This window comes from Sebastes umbrosus (genome assembly GCF_015220745.1).
Source record: "Sebastes umbrosus isolate fSebUmb1 chromosome 13 unlocalized genomic scaffold, fSebUmb1.pri SUPER_13_unloc_2, whole genome shotgun sequence".
NCBI lineage: Eukaryota > Metazoa > Chordata > Actinopteri > Perciformes > Sebastidae > Sebastes > Sebastes umbrosus.
The window spans coordinates 58,203-81,564 of record NW_023618432.1 but is presented as its reverse complement, the minus strand read 5'-3'; the positions used below and the strand labels follow the sequence as shown (position 1 = coordinate 81,564).

General features: G+C 30.9%; 1 protein-coding gene across 1 annotated transcript in view; it reads left to right on the top strand.

Moving 5' to 3' along the window:
* The window catches only part of LOC119484111 (kinesin heavy chain-like), a 70,043-nt gene that overhangs the window by 2,678 nt on the left and 44,003 nt on the right, over positions 1–23,362 (top strand). Inside the window, exons 2-6 of the mRNA XM_037762628.1 lie at positions 13,585–13,672; positions 17,589–17,662; positions 17,926–18,030; positions 21,445–21,493; positions 21,604–21,659. Of these exons, the coding sequence (XP_037618556.1) occupies positions 13,585–13,672; positions 17,589–17,662; positions 17,926–18,030; positions 21,445–21,493; positions 21,604–21,659 (372 nt within the window). The remainder of the gene's footprint in view (positions 1–13,584; positions 13,673–17,588; positions 17,663–17,925; positions 18,031–21,444; positions 21,494–21,603; positions 21,660–23,362) is intronic.

The window sequence follows — 23,362 nt, the reverse complement described above, 5'->3', positions numbered from 1 at the left end:
TCAACTATTGTCTCTATATAGATATAGAGGAATAATGTCTACCTGAGTCTATAACATTAATATATCATCATCAACTATTGTCTCTATATAGATATAGAGGAGTAATGTCTACCTGAGTCTATAACATTAATATATCATCAACTATTGTCTATATATAGATATAGAGGAATAATGTCTACCCGAGTCTATAACATTAATATATCATCATCAACTATTGTCTCTATATAGATATAGAGGAGTAATGTCTACCCGAGTCTATAACATTAATATATCATCATCAACTATTGTCTTTATATAGATATAGAGGAATAATGTCTACCTGAGTCTATAACATTAATATATCATCAACTATTGTCTATGTATAGATATAGAGGAGTAATGTCTACCTGAGTCTATAACATTAATATATCATCATCAACTATTGTCTCTATATAGATATTGAGGAATAATGTCTACCTGAGTCTATAACATTAATATATCATCAACTATTGTCTATGTATAGATATAGAGGAGTAATGTCTACCTGAGTCTATAACATTAATATATCATCAACTATTGTCTATGTATAGATATAGAGGAGTAATGTCTACCTGAGTCTATAACATTAATATATCATCAACTATTGTCTCTATATAGATATAGAGGAGTAATGTCTACCCGAGTCTATAACATTAATATATCATCAACTATTGTCTATGTATAGATATAAAGGAGTAATGTCTACCTGAGTCTATAACATTAATATATCATCAACTATTGTCTTTATATAGATATAGAGGAGTAATGTCTACCCGAGTCTATAACATTAATATATCATCAACTATTGTCTTTATATAGATGTAGAGGAGTAATGTCTACCCGAGTCTATAACATTAATATATCATCAACTATTGTCTCTATATAGATATAGAGGAGTAATGTCTACCCGAGTCTATAACATTAATATATCATCAACTATTGTCTTTATATAGATGTAGAGGAGTAATGTCTACCCGAGTCTATAACATAATATATCATCAACTATTGTCTTTATATAGATGTAGAGGAGTAATGTCTACCCGAGTCTATAACATTAATATATCATCAACTATTGTCTATATATAGATATAGAGGAGTAATGTCTACCTGAGTCTATAACATTAATATATCATCAACTATTGTCTATGTATAGATATAGAGGAGTAATGTCTACCCGAAGTCTATAACATTAATATATCATCAACTATTGTCTTTATATAGATGTAGAGGAGTAATGTCTACCTGAGTCTATAACATTAATATATCATCAACTATTGTCTATGTATAGATATAAAGGAGTAATGTCTACCTGAGTCTATAACATTAATATATCATCATCAACTATTGTCTCTATATAGATATAGAGGAATAATGTCTACCTGAGTCTATAACATTAATATATCATCAACTATTGTCTCTATATAGATATAGAGGAATAATGTCTACCTGAGTCTATAACATTAATATATCATCATCAACTATTGTCTCTATATAGATATAGAGGAGTAATGTCCTACCTGAGTCTATAACATTAATATATCATCAACTATTGTCTATATATAGATATAGAGGAATAATGTCTACCCGAGTCTATAACATTAATATATCATCATCAACTATTGTCTATATAGATATAGAGGAGTAATGTCTACCGAGTCTATAACATTAATATATCATCATCAACTATTGTCTTTATATAGATATAGAGGAGTAATGTCTACCTGAGTCTATAACATTAATATATCATCAACTATTGTCTATGTATAGATATAGAGGAGTAATGTCTACCTGAGTCTATAACATTAATATATCATCATCAACTATTGTCTCTATATAGATATAGAGGAATAATGTCTACCTGAGTCTATAACATTAATATATCATCAACTATTGTCTATGTATAGATATAGAGGAGTAATGTCTACCTGAGTCTATAACATTAATATATCATCAACTATTGTCTTTATATAGATATAGAGGAGTAATGTCTACCTGAGTCTATAACATTAATATATCATCAACTATTGTCTATGTATAGATATAGAGGAGTAATGGTCTACCTGAGTCTATAACATAATATATCATCAACTATTGTCTTTATATAGATATAGAGGGAGGAATGTCTACCTGAGTCTATAACATTAATATATCATCAACTATTGTCTTTATATAGATATAGAGGAGTAATGTCTACCTGAGTCTATAACATTAATATATCATCATCAACTATTGTCTCTATATAGATATTGAGGAATAATGTCTACCTGAGTCTATAACATTAATATATCATCAACTATTGTCTATATATAGATATAGAGGAGTAATGTCTACCTGAGTCTATAACATTAATATATCATCAACTATTGTCTATATATAGATATAGAGGAGTAATGTCTACTTGAGTCTATAACATTAATATATCATCAACAACTATTGTCTCTATATAGATATAGAGGAGTAATGTCTACCTGAGTCTATAACATTAATATATCATCATCAACTATCTGTCTTATATAGATATAGAGGATAATGTCTACCTGAGTCTATAACATTAATATATCATCAACTATTGTCCTCTATATAGATATAGAGGAGTAATGTCTACCTGAGTCTATAACATTAATATATCATCATCAACTATTGTCTTTATATAGATGTAGAGGAGTAATGTCTACCCTGAGTCTATAACATTAATATATCATCAACTATTGTCTATATATAGATATAGAGGAATAATGTCTACCTGAGTCTATAATATTAATATATCATCATCAACTATTGTCTTATATAAGATGTAGAGGAGTAATGTCTACCTGAGTCTATAACCATTAATATATCATCAACTATTGTCTATATATAGATATAGAGGAGTAATGTCTACCTGAGTCTATAACATTAATATAATCATCATCAACTATTGTCTTTATATAGATGTAGAGGAGTAATGTCTACCTGAGTCTATAACATTAATATATCATCAACTATTGTCTATATATAGATATAGAGGAGTAATGTCTACCTGAGTCTATAACATTAATATATCATCATCAACTATTGTCTTTATATAGATATAGAGGAGTAATGTCTACCTGAGTCTATAACATTAATATATCATCAACTATTGTCTCTATATAGATATAGAGGAGTAATGTCTACCTGAGTCTATAACATTTAATATATCATCATCAACTATTGTCTATATATAGATATAGAGGAGTAATGTCTACCTGAGTCTATAACATTAATATATCATCAACTATTGTCTATATATAGATATAGAGGAGTAATGTCTACCTGAGTCTATAACATTAATATATCATCAACTATTGTCTATATATAGATATAGAGGAGTAATTGTCTACCTGAGTCTATAACAGTAATATATCATCATCAACTATTGTCTATATATAGATATAGAGGAGTAATGTCTACCTGAGTCTATAACATTAATATATCATCAACTATTGTCTATATATAGATATAGAGGAGTAATGTCTACCTGAGTCTATAACATTAATATATCATCATCAACTATTGTCTATATATAGATATAGAGGAGTAATGTCTACCTGAGTCTATAACATTAATATATCATCAACTATTGTCTATATAAGATATAGAGGAGTAATGTCTACCTGAGTCTATAACATTAATATATCATCATCAACTATTGTCTATATATAGATATAGAGGAATAATGTCTACCTGAGTCTATAACATTAATATATCATCAACTATTGTCTATATATAGATGTAGAGGAGTAATGTCTACCTGAGTCTATAACATTAATATATCATCAACTATTGTCTATGTATAGATATAGAGGAGTAATGTCTACCTGAGTCTATAACATTAATATATCATCAACTATTGTCTATGTATAGATATAGAGGAGTAATGTCTACCTGAGTCTATAACATTAATATATCATCAACTATTGTCTTATATAGATATAGAGGAGTAATGTCTACCTGAGTCTATAACATTAATATATCATCAACTATTGTCTATATATAGATATAGAGGAGTAATGTCTACCTGAGTCTATAACATTAATATATCATCAACTATTGTCTATATATAGATATAGAGGAGTAATGTCTACCTGAGTCTATAACATTATATATATCATCAACTATTGTCTATATATAGATATAGAGGAATAATGTCTACCTGAGTCTATAACATTAATATATCATCAACTATTGTCTATATAGATATAGAGGAGTAATGTCTACCCTGAGTCTATAACATTAATATATCATCAACTATTGTCTATGTATAGATATAGAGGAGTAATGTCTACCTGAGTCTATAACATTAATATATCATCAACTATTGTCTATATATAGATATAGAGGAGTAATGTCTACCTGAGTCTATAACATTAATATATCATCATCAACTATTGTCTTTATATAGATGTAGAGGAGTAATGTCTACCCTGAAGTCTATAACATTAATATATCATCAACTATTGTCTCTATATAGATATAGAGGAGTAATGTCTACCTGAGTCTATAACATTAATATATCATCATCAACTATTGTCTTTATATAGATGTAGAGGAGTAATGTCTACCTGAGTCTATAACATTAATATATCATCAACTATTGTCTCTATATAGATATAGAGGAGTAATGTCTACCCTGAGTCTATAACATTAATATATCATCAACTATTGTCTCTATATAGATATAGAGGAGTAATGTCTACCTGAGTCTATAACATTAATATATCATCAACTATTGTCTATGTATAGATATAGAGGAGTAATGTCTACCTGAGTCTATAACATTAATATATCATCAACTATTGTCTTTATATAGATAGTAGAGGAGTAATTGTCTACCTGAGTCTATAACATTAATATATCATCAACTATTGCTCTATATATAGATATAGAGGAGTAATGTCTACCTGAGTCTATAACATTAATATATCATCATAACTATTGTCTCTATATAAGATATAGAGGAAGTAATGTCTACCTGAGTCTATAACATTAATATATCATCAACTATTGTCTCTATATAGATATAGAGGAGTAATGTCTACCTGAGTCTATAACATTATTGTCTCTATATAGATATAGAGGAGTAATGTCTACCTGAGTCTATAACATTAATATATCATCAACTATTGTCTATATATAGATATAGAGGAATAATGTCTACCAGAGTCTATAACATAATATCATCATCAACTATTGTCTCTATATAGATATAGAGGAGTAATGTTATACCTCGAGTCTATAACATTAATATCATCATCAACTATTGTCTATATATAGATATAGAGGAATAATGTCTACCTGAGTCTATAACATTAATATATCATCAACTATTGTCTATGTATAGATATAGAGGAGTAATGTCTACCTGAGTCTATAACATAATATATCATCATCAACTATTGTCTCTATATAGATATATGAGGAATAATGTCTACCTGAGTCTATAACATTAATATATCATCAACTATTGTCTATGTATAGATATAGAGGAGTAATGTCTACCTGAGTCTATAACATTAATATATCATCAACTATTGTCTATGTATAGATATAGAGGAGTAATGTCTACCTGAGTCTATAACATTAATATATCATCAACTATTGTCTCTATATAGATATAGAGGAGTAATGTCTACCCGAGTCTATAACATTAATATATCATCAACTATTGTCTATGTATAGATATAAAGGAGTAATGTCTACCTGAGTCTATAACATTAATATATCATCAACTATTGTCTTTATATAGATATAGAGGAGTAATGTCTACCCGAGTCTATAACATTAATATATCATCAACTATTGTCTATTATATAGATATAGAGGAGTAATGTCTACCTGAGTCTATAATATTAATATATCATCAAACTATTGTCTCCTATATAAGATATAGAGGAGTAATGTCTACCGAGTTCATAACATTAATTAATCATCAGAACTATTGTCTTTATATAGATAGATAGAGGAGTAATGTCTACCTGAGTTCTATAACTATTAATGTCTCATTCATCAATATTGTCTTTATATAAGATGTAAAGGAGTAATGTCTTACCCTGAGTCCTATACCATTCATATATCATCATCAACTATTGTCTATATATAGATATAGAGGGAAGTTAATGTCCTACCTGAGTCTATAACATTAATATATCATCAACTATTCGTTCTATGATATAGATATAGAGGGAGTAATGTCTACCCTGAGTCTATAACTATTAATATATCAATCAACTATTGTCTTTCTATAGATTGTAGAGGAGTAATGTCTACCTGAGGTCTATAACATTAATCATCATCAACTTATTGTCTATATATGATATAAGGAGTAATGTCTACCTGAGTCTATAACATTAATATATCATCATCAACTATTGTCTCTATATAGATATAGAGGAATAATGTCTACCTGAGTCTATAACATTAATATATCATCAACTATTGTCTCTATATAGATATAGAGGAATAATGTCTACCTGAGTCTATAACATTAATATATCATCATCAACTATTGTCTCTATATAGATATAGAGGAGTAATGTCTACCTGAGTCTATAACATTAATATATCATCAACTATTGTCTATATATAGATATAGAGGAATAATGTCTACCCTGAGTCTATAACATTAATATATCATCATCAACTATTGTCTCTATATAGATATAGAGGAGTAATGTCTACCGAGTCTATAACATTAATATATCATCATCAACTATTGTCTTTATATAGATATAGAGGAATAATGTCTACCTGAGTCTATAACATTAATATATCATCAACTATTGTCTATGTATAGATATAGAGGAGTAATGTCTACCTGAGTCTATAACATTAATATATCATCATCAACTATTGTCTCTATATAGATATTGAGGAATAATGTCTACCTGAGTCTATAACATTAATATATCATCAACTATTGTCTATGTATAGATATAGAGGAGTAATGTCTACCTGAGTCTATAACATTAATATATCATCAACTATTGTCTTTATATAGATATAGAGGAGTAATGTCTACCTGAGTCTATAACATTAATATATCATCAACTATTGTCTATGTATAGATATAGAGGAGTAATGTCTACCTGAGTCTATAACATTAATATATCATCAACTATTGTGTTTATATAGATATAGAGGAGTAATGTCTACCTGAGTCTATAACATTAATATATCATCAACTATTGTCTTTATATAGATATAGAGGAGTAATGTCTACCTGAGTCTATAACATTAATATATCATCATCAACTATTGTCTCTATATAGATATTGAGGAATAATGTCTACCTGAGTCTATAACATTAATATATCATCAACTATTGTCTATGTATAGATATAGAGGAGTAATGTCTACCTGAGTCTATAACATTAATATATCATCAACTATTGTCTATATATAGATATAGAGGAGTAATGTCTACTTGAGTCTATAACATTAATATATCATCAACAACTATTGTCTCTATATAGATATAGAGGAGTAATGTCTACCTGAGTCTATAACATTAATATATCATCATCAACTATTGTCTCTATATAGATATAGAGGAATAATGTCTACCTGAGTCTATAACATTAATATATCATCAACTATTGTCTCTATATAGATATAGAGGAATAATGTCTACCTGAGTCTATAACATTAATATATCATCATCAACTATTGTCTTTATATAGATGTAGAGGAGTAATGTCTACCCGAGTCTATAACATTAATATATCATCAACTATTGTCTATATATAGATATAGAGGAATAATGTCTACCTGAGTCTATAATATTAATATATCATCATCAACTATTGTCTTTATATAGATGTAGAGGAGTAATGTCTACCTGAGTCTATAACATTAGTATATCATCAACTATTGTCTATATATAGATATAGAGGAGTAATGTCTACCTGAGTCTATAACATTAATATATCATCATCAACTATTGTCTTTATATAGATGTAGAGGAGTAATGTCTACCTGAGTCTATAACATTAATATATCATCAACTATTGTCTATATATAGATATAGAGGAGTAATGTCTACCTGAGTCTATAACATTAATATATCATCATCAACTATTGTCTTTATATAGATGTAGAGGAGTAATGTCTACCTGAGTCTATAACATTAATATATCATCAACTATTGTCTCTATATAGATATAGAGGAGTAATGTCTACCTGAGTCTATAACATTAATATATCATCATCAACTATTGTCTATATATAGATATAGAGGAGTAATGTCTACCTGAGTCTATAACATTAATATATCATCAACTATTGTCTATGTATAGATATAGAGGAGTAATGTCTACCTGAGTCTATAACATTAATATATCATCAACTATTGTCTATGTATAGATATAGAGGAGTATTGTCTACCTCAGTCTATAACATTAATATATCATCAACTATTGTCTATATATAGATATAGAGGAGTAATGTCTACCTGAGTCTATAACATTAATATATCATCAACTATTGTCTATATAAAGATATAGAGGAGTAATGTCTACCTGAGTCTATAACATAATATATCATCAACTATTGTCTATATATAGATATAGAGGAGTAATGTCTACCTGAGTCTATAATATTAATGTATCATCATCAACTATTGTCTATATAAAGATATAAAGGAGTAATGTCTACCTGAGTCTATAACATTAATATATCATCAACTATTGTCTATATATAGATATAGAGGAATAATGTCTACCTGAGTCTATAACATTAATATATCATCAACTATTGTCTATATATAGATGTAGAGGAGTAATGTCTACCTGAGTCTATAACATTAATATATCATCAACTATTGTCTATGTATAGATATAGAGGAATATTGTCTACCTCAGTCTATAACATTAATATATCAACTATTGTCTATATATAGATATAGAGGAGTAATGTCTACCCGAGTCTATAACATTAATATATCATCAACTATTGTCTATATATAGATATAGAGGAGTAATGTCTACCTGAGTCTATAACATTAATATATCATCAACTATTGTCTATATAAAGATATAGAGGAGTAATGTCTACCTGAGTCTATAACATTAATATATCATCAACTATTGTCTATATATAGATATAGAGGAGTAATGTCTACCTGAGTCTATAATATTAATGTATCATCATCAACTATTGTCTATATAAAGATATAAAGGAGTAATGTCTACCTGAGTCTATAACATTAATATATCATCATCAACTATTGTCTATATATAGATATAGAGGAATAATGTCTACCTGAGTCTATAACATTAATATATCATCAACTATTGTCTATGTATAGATGTAGAGGAGTAGTCTACCTGAGTCTATAATATTAATATATCATCAGCTATTGTCTTTATATAGATGTAGAGGAGTAATGTCTACCTGAGTCTATAACATTAATATATCAACTATTGTCTATATATAGATATAGAGGAGTAATGTCTACCCGAGTCTATAACATTAATATATCATCAACTATTGTCTTTATATAGATATAGAGGAATTATGTCTACCTGAGTCTATAATATTTATATATCATCAACTATTGTCTATGTATAGATATAGAGGAGTAATGTCTACCTGAGTCTATAACATTAATATATCATCAACTATTGTCTATGTATAGATATAGAGGAATAATGTCTACCTGAGTCTATAATATTTTATATATCATCAACTATTGTCTATATATAGATATAGAGGAATAATGTTCTACCTGAGTCTATAATATTTATATATCATCAACTATTGTCTATGTATAGATATAGAGGAGTAATGTCTACCTGAGTCTATAACATTAATATATCATCAACTTTTGTCTATATATAGATATAGAGGAGTAATGTCTACCTGAGTCTATAATATTAATATATCATCAACTATTGTCTATATATAGATGTAGAGGAGTAATGTCTACCTGAGTCTATAACATTAATATATCAACTATTGTCTATATATAGATATAGAGGAGTAATGTCTACCTGAGTCTATAACATTAATATATCATCAACTATTGTCTTTATATAGATATAGAGGAATAATGTCTACCTGAGTCTATAATATTTATATATCATCAACTATTGTCTATGTATAGATATAGAGTAATGTCTACCTGAGTCTATAACATTAATATATCATCAACTATTGTCTATGTATAGATATAGAGGAATAATGTCTACCTGAGTCTATAATATTTATATATCATCAACTATTGTCTATGTATAGATATAGAGGAATAATGTCTACCTGAGTCTATAACATTAATATATCATCATCAACTATTGTCTTTATATAGATGTAGAGGAGTAATGTCTACCTGAGTCTATAACATTAATATATCATCAACTATTGTCTATATATAGATATAGAGGAGTAATGTCTACCTGAGTCTATAACATTAATATATCATCATCAACTATTGTCTTTATATAGATGTAGAGGAGTAATGTCTACCTGAGTCTATAACATTAATATATCATCAACTATTGTCTCTATATAGATATAGAGGAGTAATGTCTACCTGAGTCTATAACATTAATATATCATCATAACTATTGTCTATATATAGATATAGAGGAGTAATGTCTACCTGAGTCTATAACATTAATATATCATCAACTATTGTCTATGTATAGATATAGAGGAGTAATGTCTACCTGAGTCTATAACATTAATATATCATCAACTATTGTCTATGTATAGATATAGAGGAGTATTGTCTACCTCAGTCTATAACATTAATATATCATCAACTATTGTCTATATATAGATATAGAGGAGTAATGTCTACCTGAGTCTATAACATTAATATATCATCAACTATTGTGTATATAAAGATATAGAGGAGTAATGTCTACCTGAGTCTATAACATTAATATATCATCAACTATTGTCTATATATAGATATAGAGGAGTAATGTCTACCTGAGTCTATAATATTAATATATCATCATCAACTATTGTCTATATATAGATATAGAGGAATAATGTCTACCTGAGTCTATAACATTAATATATCATCAACTATTGTCTATATATAGATGTAGAGGAGTAATGTCTACCTGAGTCTATAACATTAATATATCATCAACTATTGTCTATGTATAGATATAGAGGAGTATTGTCTACCTCAGTCTATAACATTAATATATCAACTATTGTCTATATATAGATATAGAGGAGTAATGTCTACCCGAGTCTATAACATTAATATATCATCAACTATTGTCTATATATAGATATAGAGGAGTAATGTCTACCTGAGTCTATAACATTAATATATCATCAACTATTGTCTATATAAAGATATAGAGGAGTAATGTCTACCTGAGTCTATAACATTAATATATCATCAACTATTGTCTATATATAGATATAGAGGAGTAATGTCTACCTGAGTCTATAATATTAATGTATCATCATCAACTATTGTCTATATAAAGATATAAAGGAGTAATGTTTACCTGAGTCTATAACATTAATATATCATCATCAACTATTGTCTATATATAGATATAGAGGAATAATGTCTACCTGAGTCTATAACATTAATATATCATCAACTATTGTCTATATATAGATGTAGAGGAGTAGTCTACCTGAGTCTATAATATTAATATATCATCAACTATTGTCTTTATATAGATGTAGAGGAGTAATGTCTACCTGAGTCTATAACATTAATATATCAACTATTGTCTATATATAGATATAGAGGAGTAATGTCTACCCGAGTCTATAACATTAATATATCATCAACTATTGTCTTTATATAGATATAGAGGAATAATGTCTACCTGAGTCTATAATATTTATATATCATCAACTATTGTCTATGTATAGATATAGAGGAGTAATGTCTACCTGAGTCTATAACATTAATATATCATCAACTATTGTCTATGTATAGATATAGAGGAATAATGTCTACCTGAGTCTATAATATTTATATATCATCAACTATTGTCTATATATAGATATAGAGGAATAATGTCTACCTGAGTCTATAATATTTATATATCATCAACTATTGTCTATGTATAGATATAGAGGAGTAATGTCTACCTGAGTCTATAATATTAATATATCATCAACTATTGTCTATATATAGATATAGAGGAGTAATGTCTACCTGAGTCTATAACATTAATATATCATCAACTATTGTCTTTATATAGATATAGAGGAATAATGTCTACCTGAGTCTATAATATTTATATATCATCAACTATTGTCTATGTATAGATATAGAGTAATGTCTACCTGAGTCTATAACATTAATATATCATCAACTATTGTCTATGTATAGATATAGAGGAATAATGTCTACCTGAGTCTATAATATTTATATATCATCAACTATTGTCTATGTATAGATATAGAGGAATAATGTCTACCTGAGTCTATAATATTTATATATCATCAACTATTGTCTATGTATAGATATAGAGGAGTAATGTCTACCTGAGTCTATAACATTAATATATCATCAACTTTTGTCTATATATAGATATAGAGGAGTAATGTCTACCTGAGTCTATAATATTAATATATCATCAACTATTGTCTATATATAGATATAGAGGAGTAATGTCTACTTGAGTCTATAATATTAATATATCATCAACTATTGTCTATATATAGATATAGATGACTAATGTCTACCTGAGTCTATAATATTAATATATCATCAACTATTGTCTATATATAGATATAGAGGAGTAATGTCTACCTGAGTCTATAATATTAATATATCATCAACTATACAGGGTAGGGTATACAGTGATGTCATAGGGTAAACAGTGATGTCACAGGGTATACAGTGATGCCACAGGGTATACAGTGATGTCATAGGGTATAAAGTAATGTCACAGAGTGAACAGTGATGTGACAGGGTAAACAGTGATGTCACAGGGTATACAGTGATGTCACAGGGTATATGGTGATGTCACATGGTATACAGTGATGTCACAGGGTAAACAGTGATGGCACAGAGGGTATACAGTGATGTCATAGGGTATACAGTGATGTCACAGGGTATACAGCGACGTCACAGGGTATACAGCGACGTCACAGGGTATACAGCGATGTCATAGGGTATACAGTGATGTCACAGGGTATACAGCGATGTCACAGGGTATACAGCGATGTCACAGGGTATACAGCGATGTCACAGGGTATACAGCGATGTCACAGGGTATACAGCGATGTCACAGGGTATACAGTGATGTCACAGGGTATACAGTGATGTCACAGGGTAAACGGTGATGTCACAGGGTATACGGTGATGTCACAGGGTAAACAGTGATGTCACAGGGATATACAGTGATGTCATAGGGTATACAGTGATGTCATAGGGATATACAGTGATGTCATAGGGTATACAGTAATGTTACAGGGTATACGGTAATGTCACAGGGTAAACAGTGATGTCACAGGGTATACAGTGATGTCACAGGGTATACAGTGATGTCACAGGGTATAGGTTTTTAAGACAGACTGGTATTTTATTTTGACGGTGTGTTTCCTGTGTTTCAGGGGAAGCCGTACGTGTTTGACAGAGTTCTCCCTCCGAACACCGAACAGGTTCAGGTCTACGACACCGTTGCCAGACAGATCGTTAAAGGTCCGTTCACCTCATTATTAACCCCACATAGGGTTAGGGTTAATTGTATGTTGATTGTGTGTTGATTGTATGTTGACTGTATGTTGACTGTATGTTGATTGTATGTTGACTGTATGTTGATTGTATGTTAATCTTATGTTGACTGTATGTTGATTGTATGTTGACTGTATGTTGACTGTATGTTGATCGTATGTTGACTGTATGTTGATTGTATGTTGACTGTATGTTGACTGTATGTTGACTGTATGTTGATCGTATGTTGATTGTATGTTGAGTGTATGTTGATCGTATGTTGACTGTATGTTGACTGTATGTTGATTGTATGTTGACTGTATGTTGATTATATGTTGACTGTATGTTGATTGTATGTTGACTGTATGTTGACTGTATGTTTACTGTGTTGATTGTATGTTGATTGTATGTTAATCTTATGTTGACTGTATGTTGACTGTATGTTGATTGTATGTTGAGTGTATGTTGATCGTATGTTGACTGTATGTTGACTGTATGTTGATTGTATGTTGACTGTATGTTGATTGTATGTTGACTGTATGTTGATTATATGTTGACTGTATGTTGATTGTATGTTGATTGTATGTTAATTGTATGTTAATCGTATGTTGACTATGTTGACTGTATGTTGACTGTATGTTAATCGTATGTTGACTGTATGTTGACTATGTTGAGTATGTTGACTGTATGTTGATTGTATGTTAATTGTATGTTAATCGTATGTTGACTGTATGTTGACTATGTTGAGTATGTTGACTGTATGTTGATTGTATGTTAATTGTATGTTAATCGTATGTTGACTGTATGTTGATTGTATGTTGAGTGTATGTTGACTGTATGTTGATCGTATGTTGACTATGTTGACTGTATGTTGATTGTATGTTGACTGTATGTTGACTGTATGTTGATCGTATGTTGACTGTATGTTGATTGTATGTTAATTGTATGTTAATCGTATGTTGAATGTATGTTGACTGTATATTGATTGTATGTTGATTGTATGTTAATCTTATGTTGACTGTATGTTGATTGTATGTTGACTGTATGTTGACTGTATGTTGATCGTATGTTGACTGTATGTTGATCGTATGTTGATTGTATGTTGAGTGTATGTTGACTGTATGTAGATTGTATGTTGACTGTATGTTGACTGTATGTTGATTGTATGTTGACTGTATGTTGATTATATGTTGACTGTATGTTGACTATGTTGATTGTATGTTGACTGTATGTTGACTATGTTTACTGTGTGTTGACTGTATGTTGATTGTATGTTAATCTTATGTTGACTGTATGTTGACTGTATGTTGACTGTATGTTGACTGTATGTTGATTGTATGTTGAGTGTATGTTGATCGTATGTTGACTGTATGTTGATTGTATGTTGATTGTATGTTGACTGTATGTTGATTGTATGTTGACTGTATGTTGATTATATGTTGACTGTATGTTGATTGTATGTTGATTGTATGTTAATTGTATGTTAATCGTATGTTGACTGTATGTTGACTATGTTGACTGTATGTTGATTGTATGTTGACTGTATGTTGTAATTGTATGTTAATCGTATGTTGACTGTATGTTGACTGTATGTTGACTGTATGTTGATTGTATGTTAATTGTATGTTAATCATATGTTGACTGTATGTTGACTATGTTGACTGTATGTTGACTGTATGTTGATTTTATGTTGATTGTATGTTAATTTTATGTTAATCGTATGTTGACTGTATGTTGACTGTATGTTAATTGCATGTTAATCGTATGTTGACTGTATGTTGACTGTATGTTGACTGTATGTTGATTGTATGTTGACTGTATGTTGATCGTATGTTGACTGTATGTTAATTGTATGTTAATCGTATGTTGACTGTATCTTGACTGTATGTTGATTGTATGTTGACTGTATGTTAATTGTATGTTGACTGTATGTTGATTGTATGTTGATTGTATGTTGACTGTATGTTGATTGTATGTTGACTGTATGTTGATTGTATTTTGACTGTATGTTGATTGTATGTTGATTGACTATGTTGACTGTATGTTTATTGTATGTTGATCGTTAGTTGACTGTATGTTGATTGATTGTATGTTGATTGTATGTTGATCGTATGTTGACTGTATGTTGATTGTATGTTGATTGTATGTTGATCGTATGTTGATTGTATGTTGATCGTATGTATTCTGTATGTTGACTGTATGTTGATTATATGTTGATCGTATGTTGACTCTATGTTGACTGTATGTTGATTGTATGTTGACTGTATGTTGACTGTATGTTGATCGTATGTTGACTGTATGTTGACTGTATGTTGATTGTATGTTAATTGTATGTTAATCGTATGTTGACTGTATGTTGACTGTATGTTGATTGTATGTTGACTGTATGTTGACTGTATGTTAATTGTATGTTAATTGTATGTTGACTGTATGTTGACTGTATGTTGACTGTATGTGGATTTTGTTGACTGTATGTTGATTGTATGTTAATTGTATGTTAATCGTATGTTGACTATGTTGACTATGTTGACTGTATGTTGACTGTATGTTGATTGTATTTTGATTGTATGTTGACTGTATATTGACTGTATGTTGATTGTATGTTGACTGTATGTTGACTGTATGTTAATTGTATGTTAATCGTATGTTGACTGTATGTTGACTGTATGTTGACTGTATGTGGATTTTATGTTGACTGTATGTTGATTGTATGTTAATTGTATGTTAATCGTATGTTGACTGTATGTTGACTGTATGTTGACTGTATGTTAATTGCATGTTAATCGTATGTTGACTGTATGTTGACTGTATTTTGACTGTATGTTGATTGTATGTTGATTGACTGTATGTTTATTGTATGTTGATCGTTAGTTGACTGTATGTTGATTGTATGTTGATTGATTGTATGTTGATTGTATGTTGATCGTATGTTGATTGTATGTTGATCGTATGTTTTCTGTATGTTGACTGTATGTTGATTATATGTTGATCGTATGTTGACTCTATGTTGACTGTATGTTGATTGTATGTTGACTGTATGTTGACTGTATGTTGACTGTATGTTGATTGTATGTTAATTGTATGTTAATCGTATGTTGACTGTATGTTGATTGTATGTTGACTGTATGTTGACTGTATGTTAATTGTATGTTAATCGTATGTTGACTGTATGTTGACTGTATGTGGATTTTATGTTGACTGTATGTTGACTGTATGTTATATGCATGTTAATTGTATGTTGACTATGTTGACTGTATGTTGACTGTATGTGGATTTTATGTTGACTGTATGTTGATTGTATGTTAATTGTATGTTAATCGTATGTTGACTGTATGTTGACTGTATGTTGACTGTATGTTAATTGCATGTTAATCGTATGTTGACTGTATGTTGACTGTATGTTGATTGTATGTTAATTGTATGTTGATTGTATTTTGACTGTATGTTGACTGTATGTTGATTGTATGTTAATTGTATGTTGATTGTATTATGACTGTTGATTGTATGTTGACTGTATGTTGATTGTATGTTAATTGTATGTTAATCGTATGTTGACTGTGTGTTGACTGTATGTTGACTGTATGTTAACTGTATGTTGATTGTATGTTGATTGTATGTTGATCGTATGTTGACTGGTTGATTTTATGTTGATTGTATGTTGTCTGTATGTTGACTGTATGTTGATTGTATGTTGATCGTATGTTGACTGGTTGTTGATTGTATGTTGATCATATGTTGATTGGTTGTTGATTATATGTTGATCGTATGTTGTCTGTACGTTGACTATATGTTGATTGTGTGTTGTATGTGTGTTGATTGTATGTTGATTCCATGTTGATTGTCTGGTGATTGTATGTTGATTGTATCTTGTATGTGTGTTGATTGTATGTTGTGTGTGTTTCAGATGTGTTGGGAGGTTATAACGGGACCATCTTTGCTTACGGCCAGACAGCATCAGGAAAGACCCACACCATGGAGGTCAGTCTGATATCTATCTATCCATCCATCCATCCATAAATATTAACACATGCAGTCTTATGTATATATATGTGTATATATATATACATACATATATATATATATATATAAATAATATATAAATAAATGTTTCTGTACATATATATTTATTTATATATATATATGTAATTTATTTATTATTTATTATATATTATTATTATTGTTATTGTTATTATTATTTTTATTATATATATTCTATATTCTATATTTCTGTTATTTTCCAGGGGAATCTCCACGACCCGTGTCTGATGGGAATCATCCCTCGTATCTCCAGAGACATCTTCGACCATATCTACGCCATGGACGAGAACCTGGAGTTCCACATCAAGGTGATGAGGTCATCGTTACACTGATGACATCATCAGTGTAACTGGCGGTTCCATCCTCGGCTCCTCCTGTCTGTCTCTCTCTCTCTCTCTCTCTCTCTATCTCTATCTCTATCTCTCTATCTCTCTTACTCTCTTAGATAATAATTTATCTATATATAATATATATATATAAAATATAATTTTTAATTCTGCGTTTTACTTCAGATTTTTTTATTTTCCAGTTCCAGTTTATGTGTGCTGCCGACTTGAGAATCACTTCGTCTGCTGTAACCTGCAATAATAAACAATATAATAATAAATATGTAAATAACATAACGTCTCATTCAAACTGTTAAATTATTAAATTATGAATAAAAATATAAAATGAATAAATATTATGAATGTGTCAGAAATGAACTCACTAAATATTTAAGATCCTTTTTAAACTCCTCTCTTTTATTACACATATTTATATTTATATACACTAATATGATATAGATTATATTTACAACACAGTCTGTTTATAATATCTAATAATATATATACAGTCTGTATATAGTATATAATAATATATATATATATATATATATATATTATATATATATACAGTGGAGGAAATAAGTATTTGATCCCTTGCTGATTTTGTAAGTTTGCCCACTTACAAAGAAAAGAACGGTCTATAATTTTAATGGTAGGTTTATTTTAACAGTGAGAGACAGAATATAAAAAAAAAAAATCCAGAAAATCACATCATATAAAAGTTATACATTTATTTGCATTTTATTGTGGGAAATAAGTATTTGATCCCCTAGCAACCAGCTAGAATTCTGACCCCCACAGACCGGTTAGATTAGTCCTCTCGCTTTAAGAAAGTACTCCGAATCTCAACTCGTGACTTGTATAAAAGACAACTGTCTCACTTCATTACCTGTATAAAAGACACCTGTCCACAATCAGATTCCAACCTCTCCACCATGGGCAAGACCAAAGAGCTGTCTAAGGATGTCAGGGACAAGATTGTAGACCTGCACAAGGCTGGAATGGGCTACAAGACCATCAGCAAGCAGCTTGGTGAGAAGGAGACAACTGTTGGTGCCATTATTCGGAAATGGAAGAAACACAAAATGACCATCAATCGCCCTCTGTCTGGGGCTCCACACAAGATTTCGTCTTGTGGGGTAACGATGATCATGAGAAAGGTGAGGGATCAGCCCAGAACTACACAGGAGGAACTTCTTAATGATCTCAAGACAGCTGGGACCACAATCACCAAGAAAACCATTGGTAACACACTACGCCGTAATGGTTTAAAATCCTACAGCGCCCGCAAGGTCCCCCTGCTCAAGAAGGAACATGTACAGGCCCGTCTGTTAGCCAATGAACACCTGAATGATTCAGAGAAAGCTTGGGAGAAGGTGATGTGGTCAGATGAGACCAAAATCAAGCTCTCTGGCATCAACTCAACTCGCCGTGTTTGGAGGAAGAGAATTGCTGACTATAACCCCAAGAACACCATCCCCACCGTCAAGCATGGAGGTGGAAACATTATGTTTTGGGGGTGTTTCTCTGCTAAGGGGACAGGACGACTTCACCGCATCGAAGGGAGGATGGACGGGGCCATGTACCGTGAAATGTTGGGCGACAACCTCCTTCCCTCACACTGAAAATGGGACGTGGATGGGTCTTCCAGCACGACAATGACCCAAAACATACGGTCAAGGCAACAAAGGAGTGGCTCAAGAAGAAGCATATTAAGGTCATGGAGTGGTCTAGCCAGTCTCCGGACTTTAATTCCATAGAAAATCTGTGGAGGGAGCTGAAGCTTCAAGTTGCAAAGCGACAGCCACGAAACCTTAAGGATTTCGAGATGATCTGCAAAGAAGAGTGGACCAAAATCCCTCCTGAGATGTTCACAAACCTGGTGACCAACTACAAGAAACATCTGACCTCTATGCTTGCCAACAACGGTTTCTCCACCAAGTACTGAGTCATGTTTTGCTAGGGGATCAAATACTTATTTCCCACAATCAAATGCAAATCAATTTTTAACTTTTATATGATGTGATTTTCTGGATTTTTTTTTCATATTCTGTCTCTCACTGTTAATATAAACCTACCATTAAAATTATAGAGCGTTCTTTTCTTTGTCAGTGGGCAAACTTACAAAATCGGCAAGGGATCAAATACTTATTTCCTCCACTGTATATCTGCCGCCCTGCAGAGACTCAGCGTCAGAGATCAGTGATGCGTTCTCTGACCCGCCGGCTCTCCGTCTGTCCACCAGCTGCTCTTCACTTCTAGTATAAATACAACACTCTGAGTAGCAGTGATATTAGTATACTGTATATATATATATATAATATATTATTATTATTATCGTTAGTATTAATCATTTACAGCATATGGATTCATAGAAAAAACAATGGAGTTAAAAATCTATGATTATTAAATTTAACGAAGACTAGAAATATAACGTTTAGAATTTGTGTTTAATTTTCATCATTTTAGCTGTTAAAATTATATATATATATATATATATATGTGTATGTATATATATATATATATATATATTTATCGTAACTGATTTAATTAAAATATATATTAAAAGGGTTAAAATCCTCTCGTTGGACTCTGGAGTGAATCCTGTTGAGTCCTCTTCGGCCCGTAGTAACACGTATATGATGAACATACTGTAAATATTATACTAACATATAATGTACAGCGAGCCGGTCATCGTAGTGGAATCCCCGACGGGGCAGGAGAAATCAATCATTTGACATAAAAACGGACCGCCAGAGTCCGACATCTGTACGGTGCCCATAGCGTAGCAACGGTCTGTTATACGTAGCAACGGGCTGTTATACGTAGCAACGGGCTGTTATACGTAGCAACGGTCTGTGATACGTAGCAAAGGTCTGTTATACGTAGCAACGGTCTGCTAGACGTAGCAACGGTCTGTTATACGTAGCAACGGGCTGTTATACGTAGCAACGGGCTGTTATACGTAGCAACGGTCTGTGATACGTAGCAAAGGTCTGTTATACGTAGCAACGGTCTGCTAGACGTAGCAACGGTCTGTTATACGTAGCAACGGTCTGCTAGACGTAGCAACGGTCTGTTATACGTAGCAACGGGCTGTTATACGTAGCAACGGGCTGTTATACGTAGCAACGGTCTGTGATACGTAGCAAAGGTCTGTTATACGTAGCAACGGTCTGCTAGACGTAGCAACGGTCTGTTATACGTAGCAACGGTCTGTTATACGTAGCAACGGTCTGTTAGACGTAGCAACGGTCTGTTATACATAGCAACGGTCTGTTATAGAGAAATTACAGACTGCAGAACGCTGTGATTGACCAAACAGAATCGAGTATTGTAGTATAGTGTAATAATAACTTGTATTAATACATCAAACGTGTCTGTTTCTCCCTGCAGGTCTCTTATTTTGAAATCTATCTGGATAAAATCAGAGACTTACTGGACGGTGAGGATCATATCTGATTAATTTAATTTAATAAATGAATTAATTACTTCATTTTAAACTGAGTGTTGATGAATGAAATCAGCTGCTGACTGACGTGATTGATGTTTCAGTGTCAAAGACCAACCTGGCTGTTCACGAGGACAAGAACAGGGTTCCCTTTGTCAAGGTACCGACTCTTTAATATCTGTTATTTATATTATTATTATTTTATTACTTATTTACTAAAGTATCTCTCTCAGGCTGAGAGAGATACTTTACTTTACCAGTACTACAGTAACAGTACTTTACTTTACCAGTACTACAGTAACAGTACCTTACTTTACCAGTACTACAGTAACAGTACTTTACTTTACCAGTACTACAGTAACAGTACTTTACTTTACCAGTATTACAGTAACAGTACTTTACTTTACCAGTACTACAGTAACAGTACTTTACTTTATCAGTACTACAGTAACAGTACTTTACTTTACCAGTACTACAGTAACAGTACTTTACTTTATCAGTACTACAGTAACAGTATTTTACTTTACCAGTACTACAGTAACAGTACTTTACTTTACCAGTACTACAATAACAGTACTTTACTTTACCAGTATTACAGTAACAGTACTTTACTTTACCAGTACTACAGTAACAGTACTTTACTTTACCAGTACTACAGTAACAGTACTTTACTTTATCAGTACTACAGTAACAGTACTTTACTTTACCAGTACTACAGTAACAGTACTTTACTTTATCAGTACTACAGTAACAGTACTTTACTTTACCAGTACTACAGTAACAGTACTTTACTTTACCAGTACTACAGTAACAGTACCTTACTTTACCAGTACTACAGTAACAGTACTTTACTTTACCAGTACTACAGTAACAGTACTTTACTTTACCAGTACTACAGTAACAGTACTTTACTTTATCAGTACTACAGTAACAGTACTTTACTTTACCAGTACTACAGTAACAGTACTTTACTTTATCAGTACTACAGTAACAGTATTTTACTTTACCAGTACTACAGTAACAGTACTTTACTTTACCAGTACTACAATAACAGTACTTTACTTTACCAGTATTACAGTAACAGTACTTTACTTTACCAGTACTACAGTAACAGTACTTTACTTTACCAGTACTACAGTAACAGTACTTTACTTTATCAGTACTACAGTAACAGTACTTTACTTTACCAGTACTACAGTAACAGTACTTTACTTTATCAGTACTACAGTAACAGTACTTTACTTTATCAGTACTACAGTAACAGTACTTTACTTTACCAGTACTACAGTAACAGTACTTTACTTTACCAGTACTACAGTAACAGTACCTTACTTTACCAGTACTACAGTAACAGTACTTTACTTTACCAGTACTACAGTAACAGTACTTTACTTTACCAGTACTACAGTAACAGTACTTTACTTTATCAGTACTACAGTAACAGTACTTTACTTTACCAGTACTACAGTAACAGTACTTTACTTTATCAGTACTACAGTAACAGTATTTTACTTTACCAGTACTACAGTAACAGTACTTTACTTTACCAGTACTACAATAACAGTACTTTACTTTACCAGTATTACAGTAACAGTACTTTACTTTACCAGTACTACAGTAACAGTACTTTACTTTACCAGTACTACAGTAACAGTACTTTACTTTATCAGTACTACAGTAACAGTACTTTACTTTACCAGTACTACAGTAACAGTACTTTACTTTATCAGTACTACAGTAACAGTACTTTACTTTACCAGTACTACAGTAACAGTACTTTACTTTACCAGTACTACAGTCACAGTACTTTACTTTACCAGTACTACAGTAACAGTACCTTACTTTACCAGTACTACAGTAACA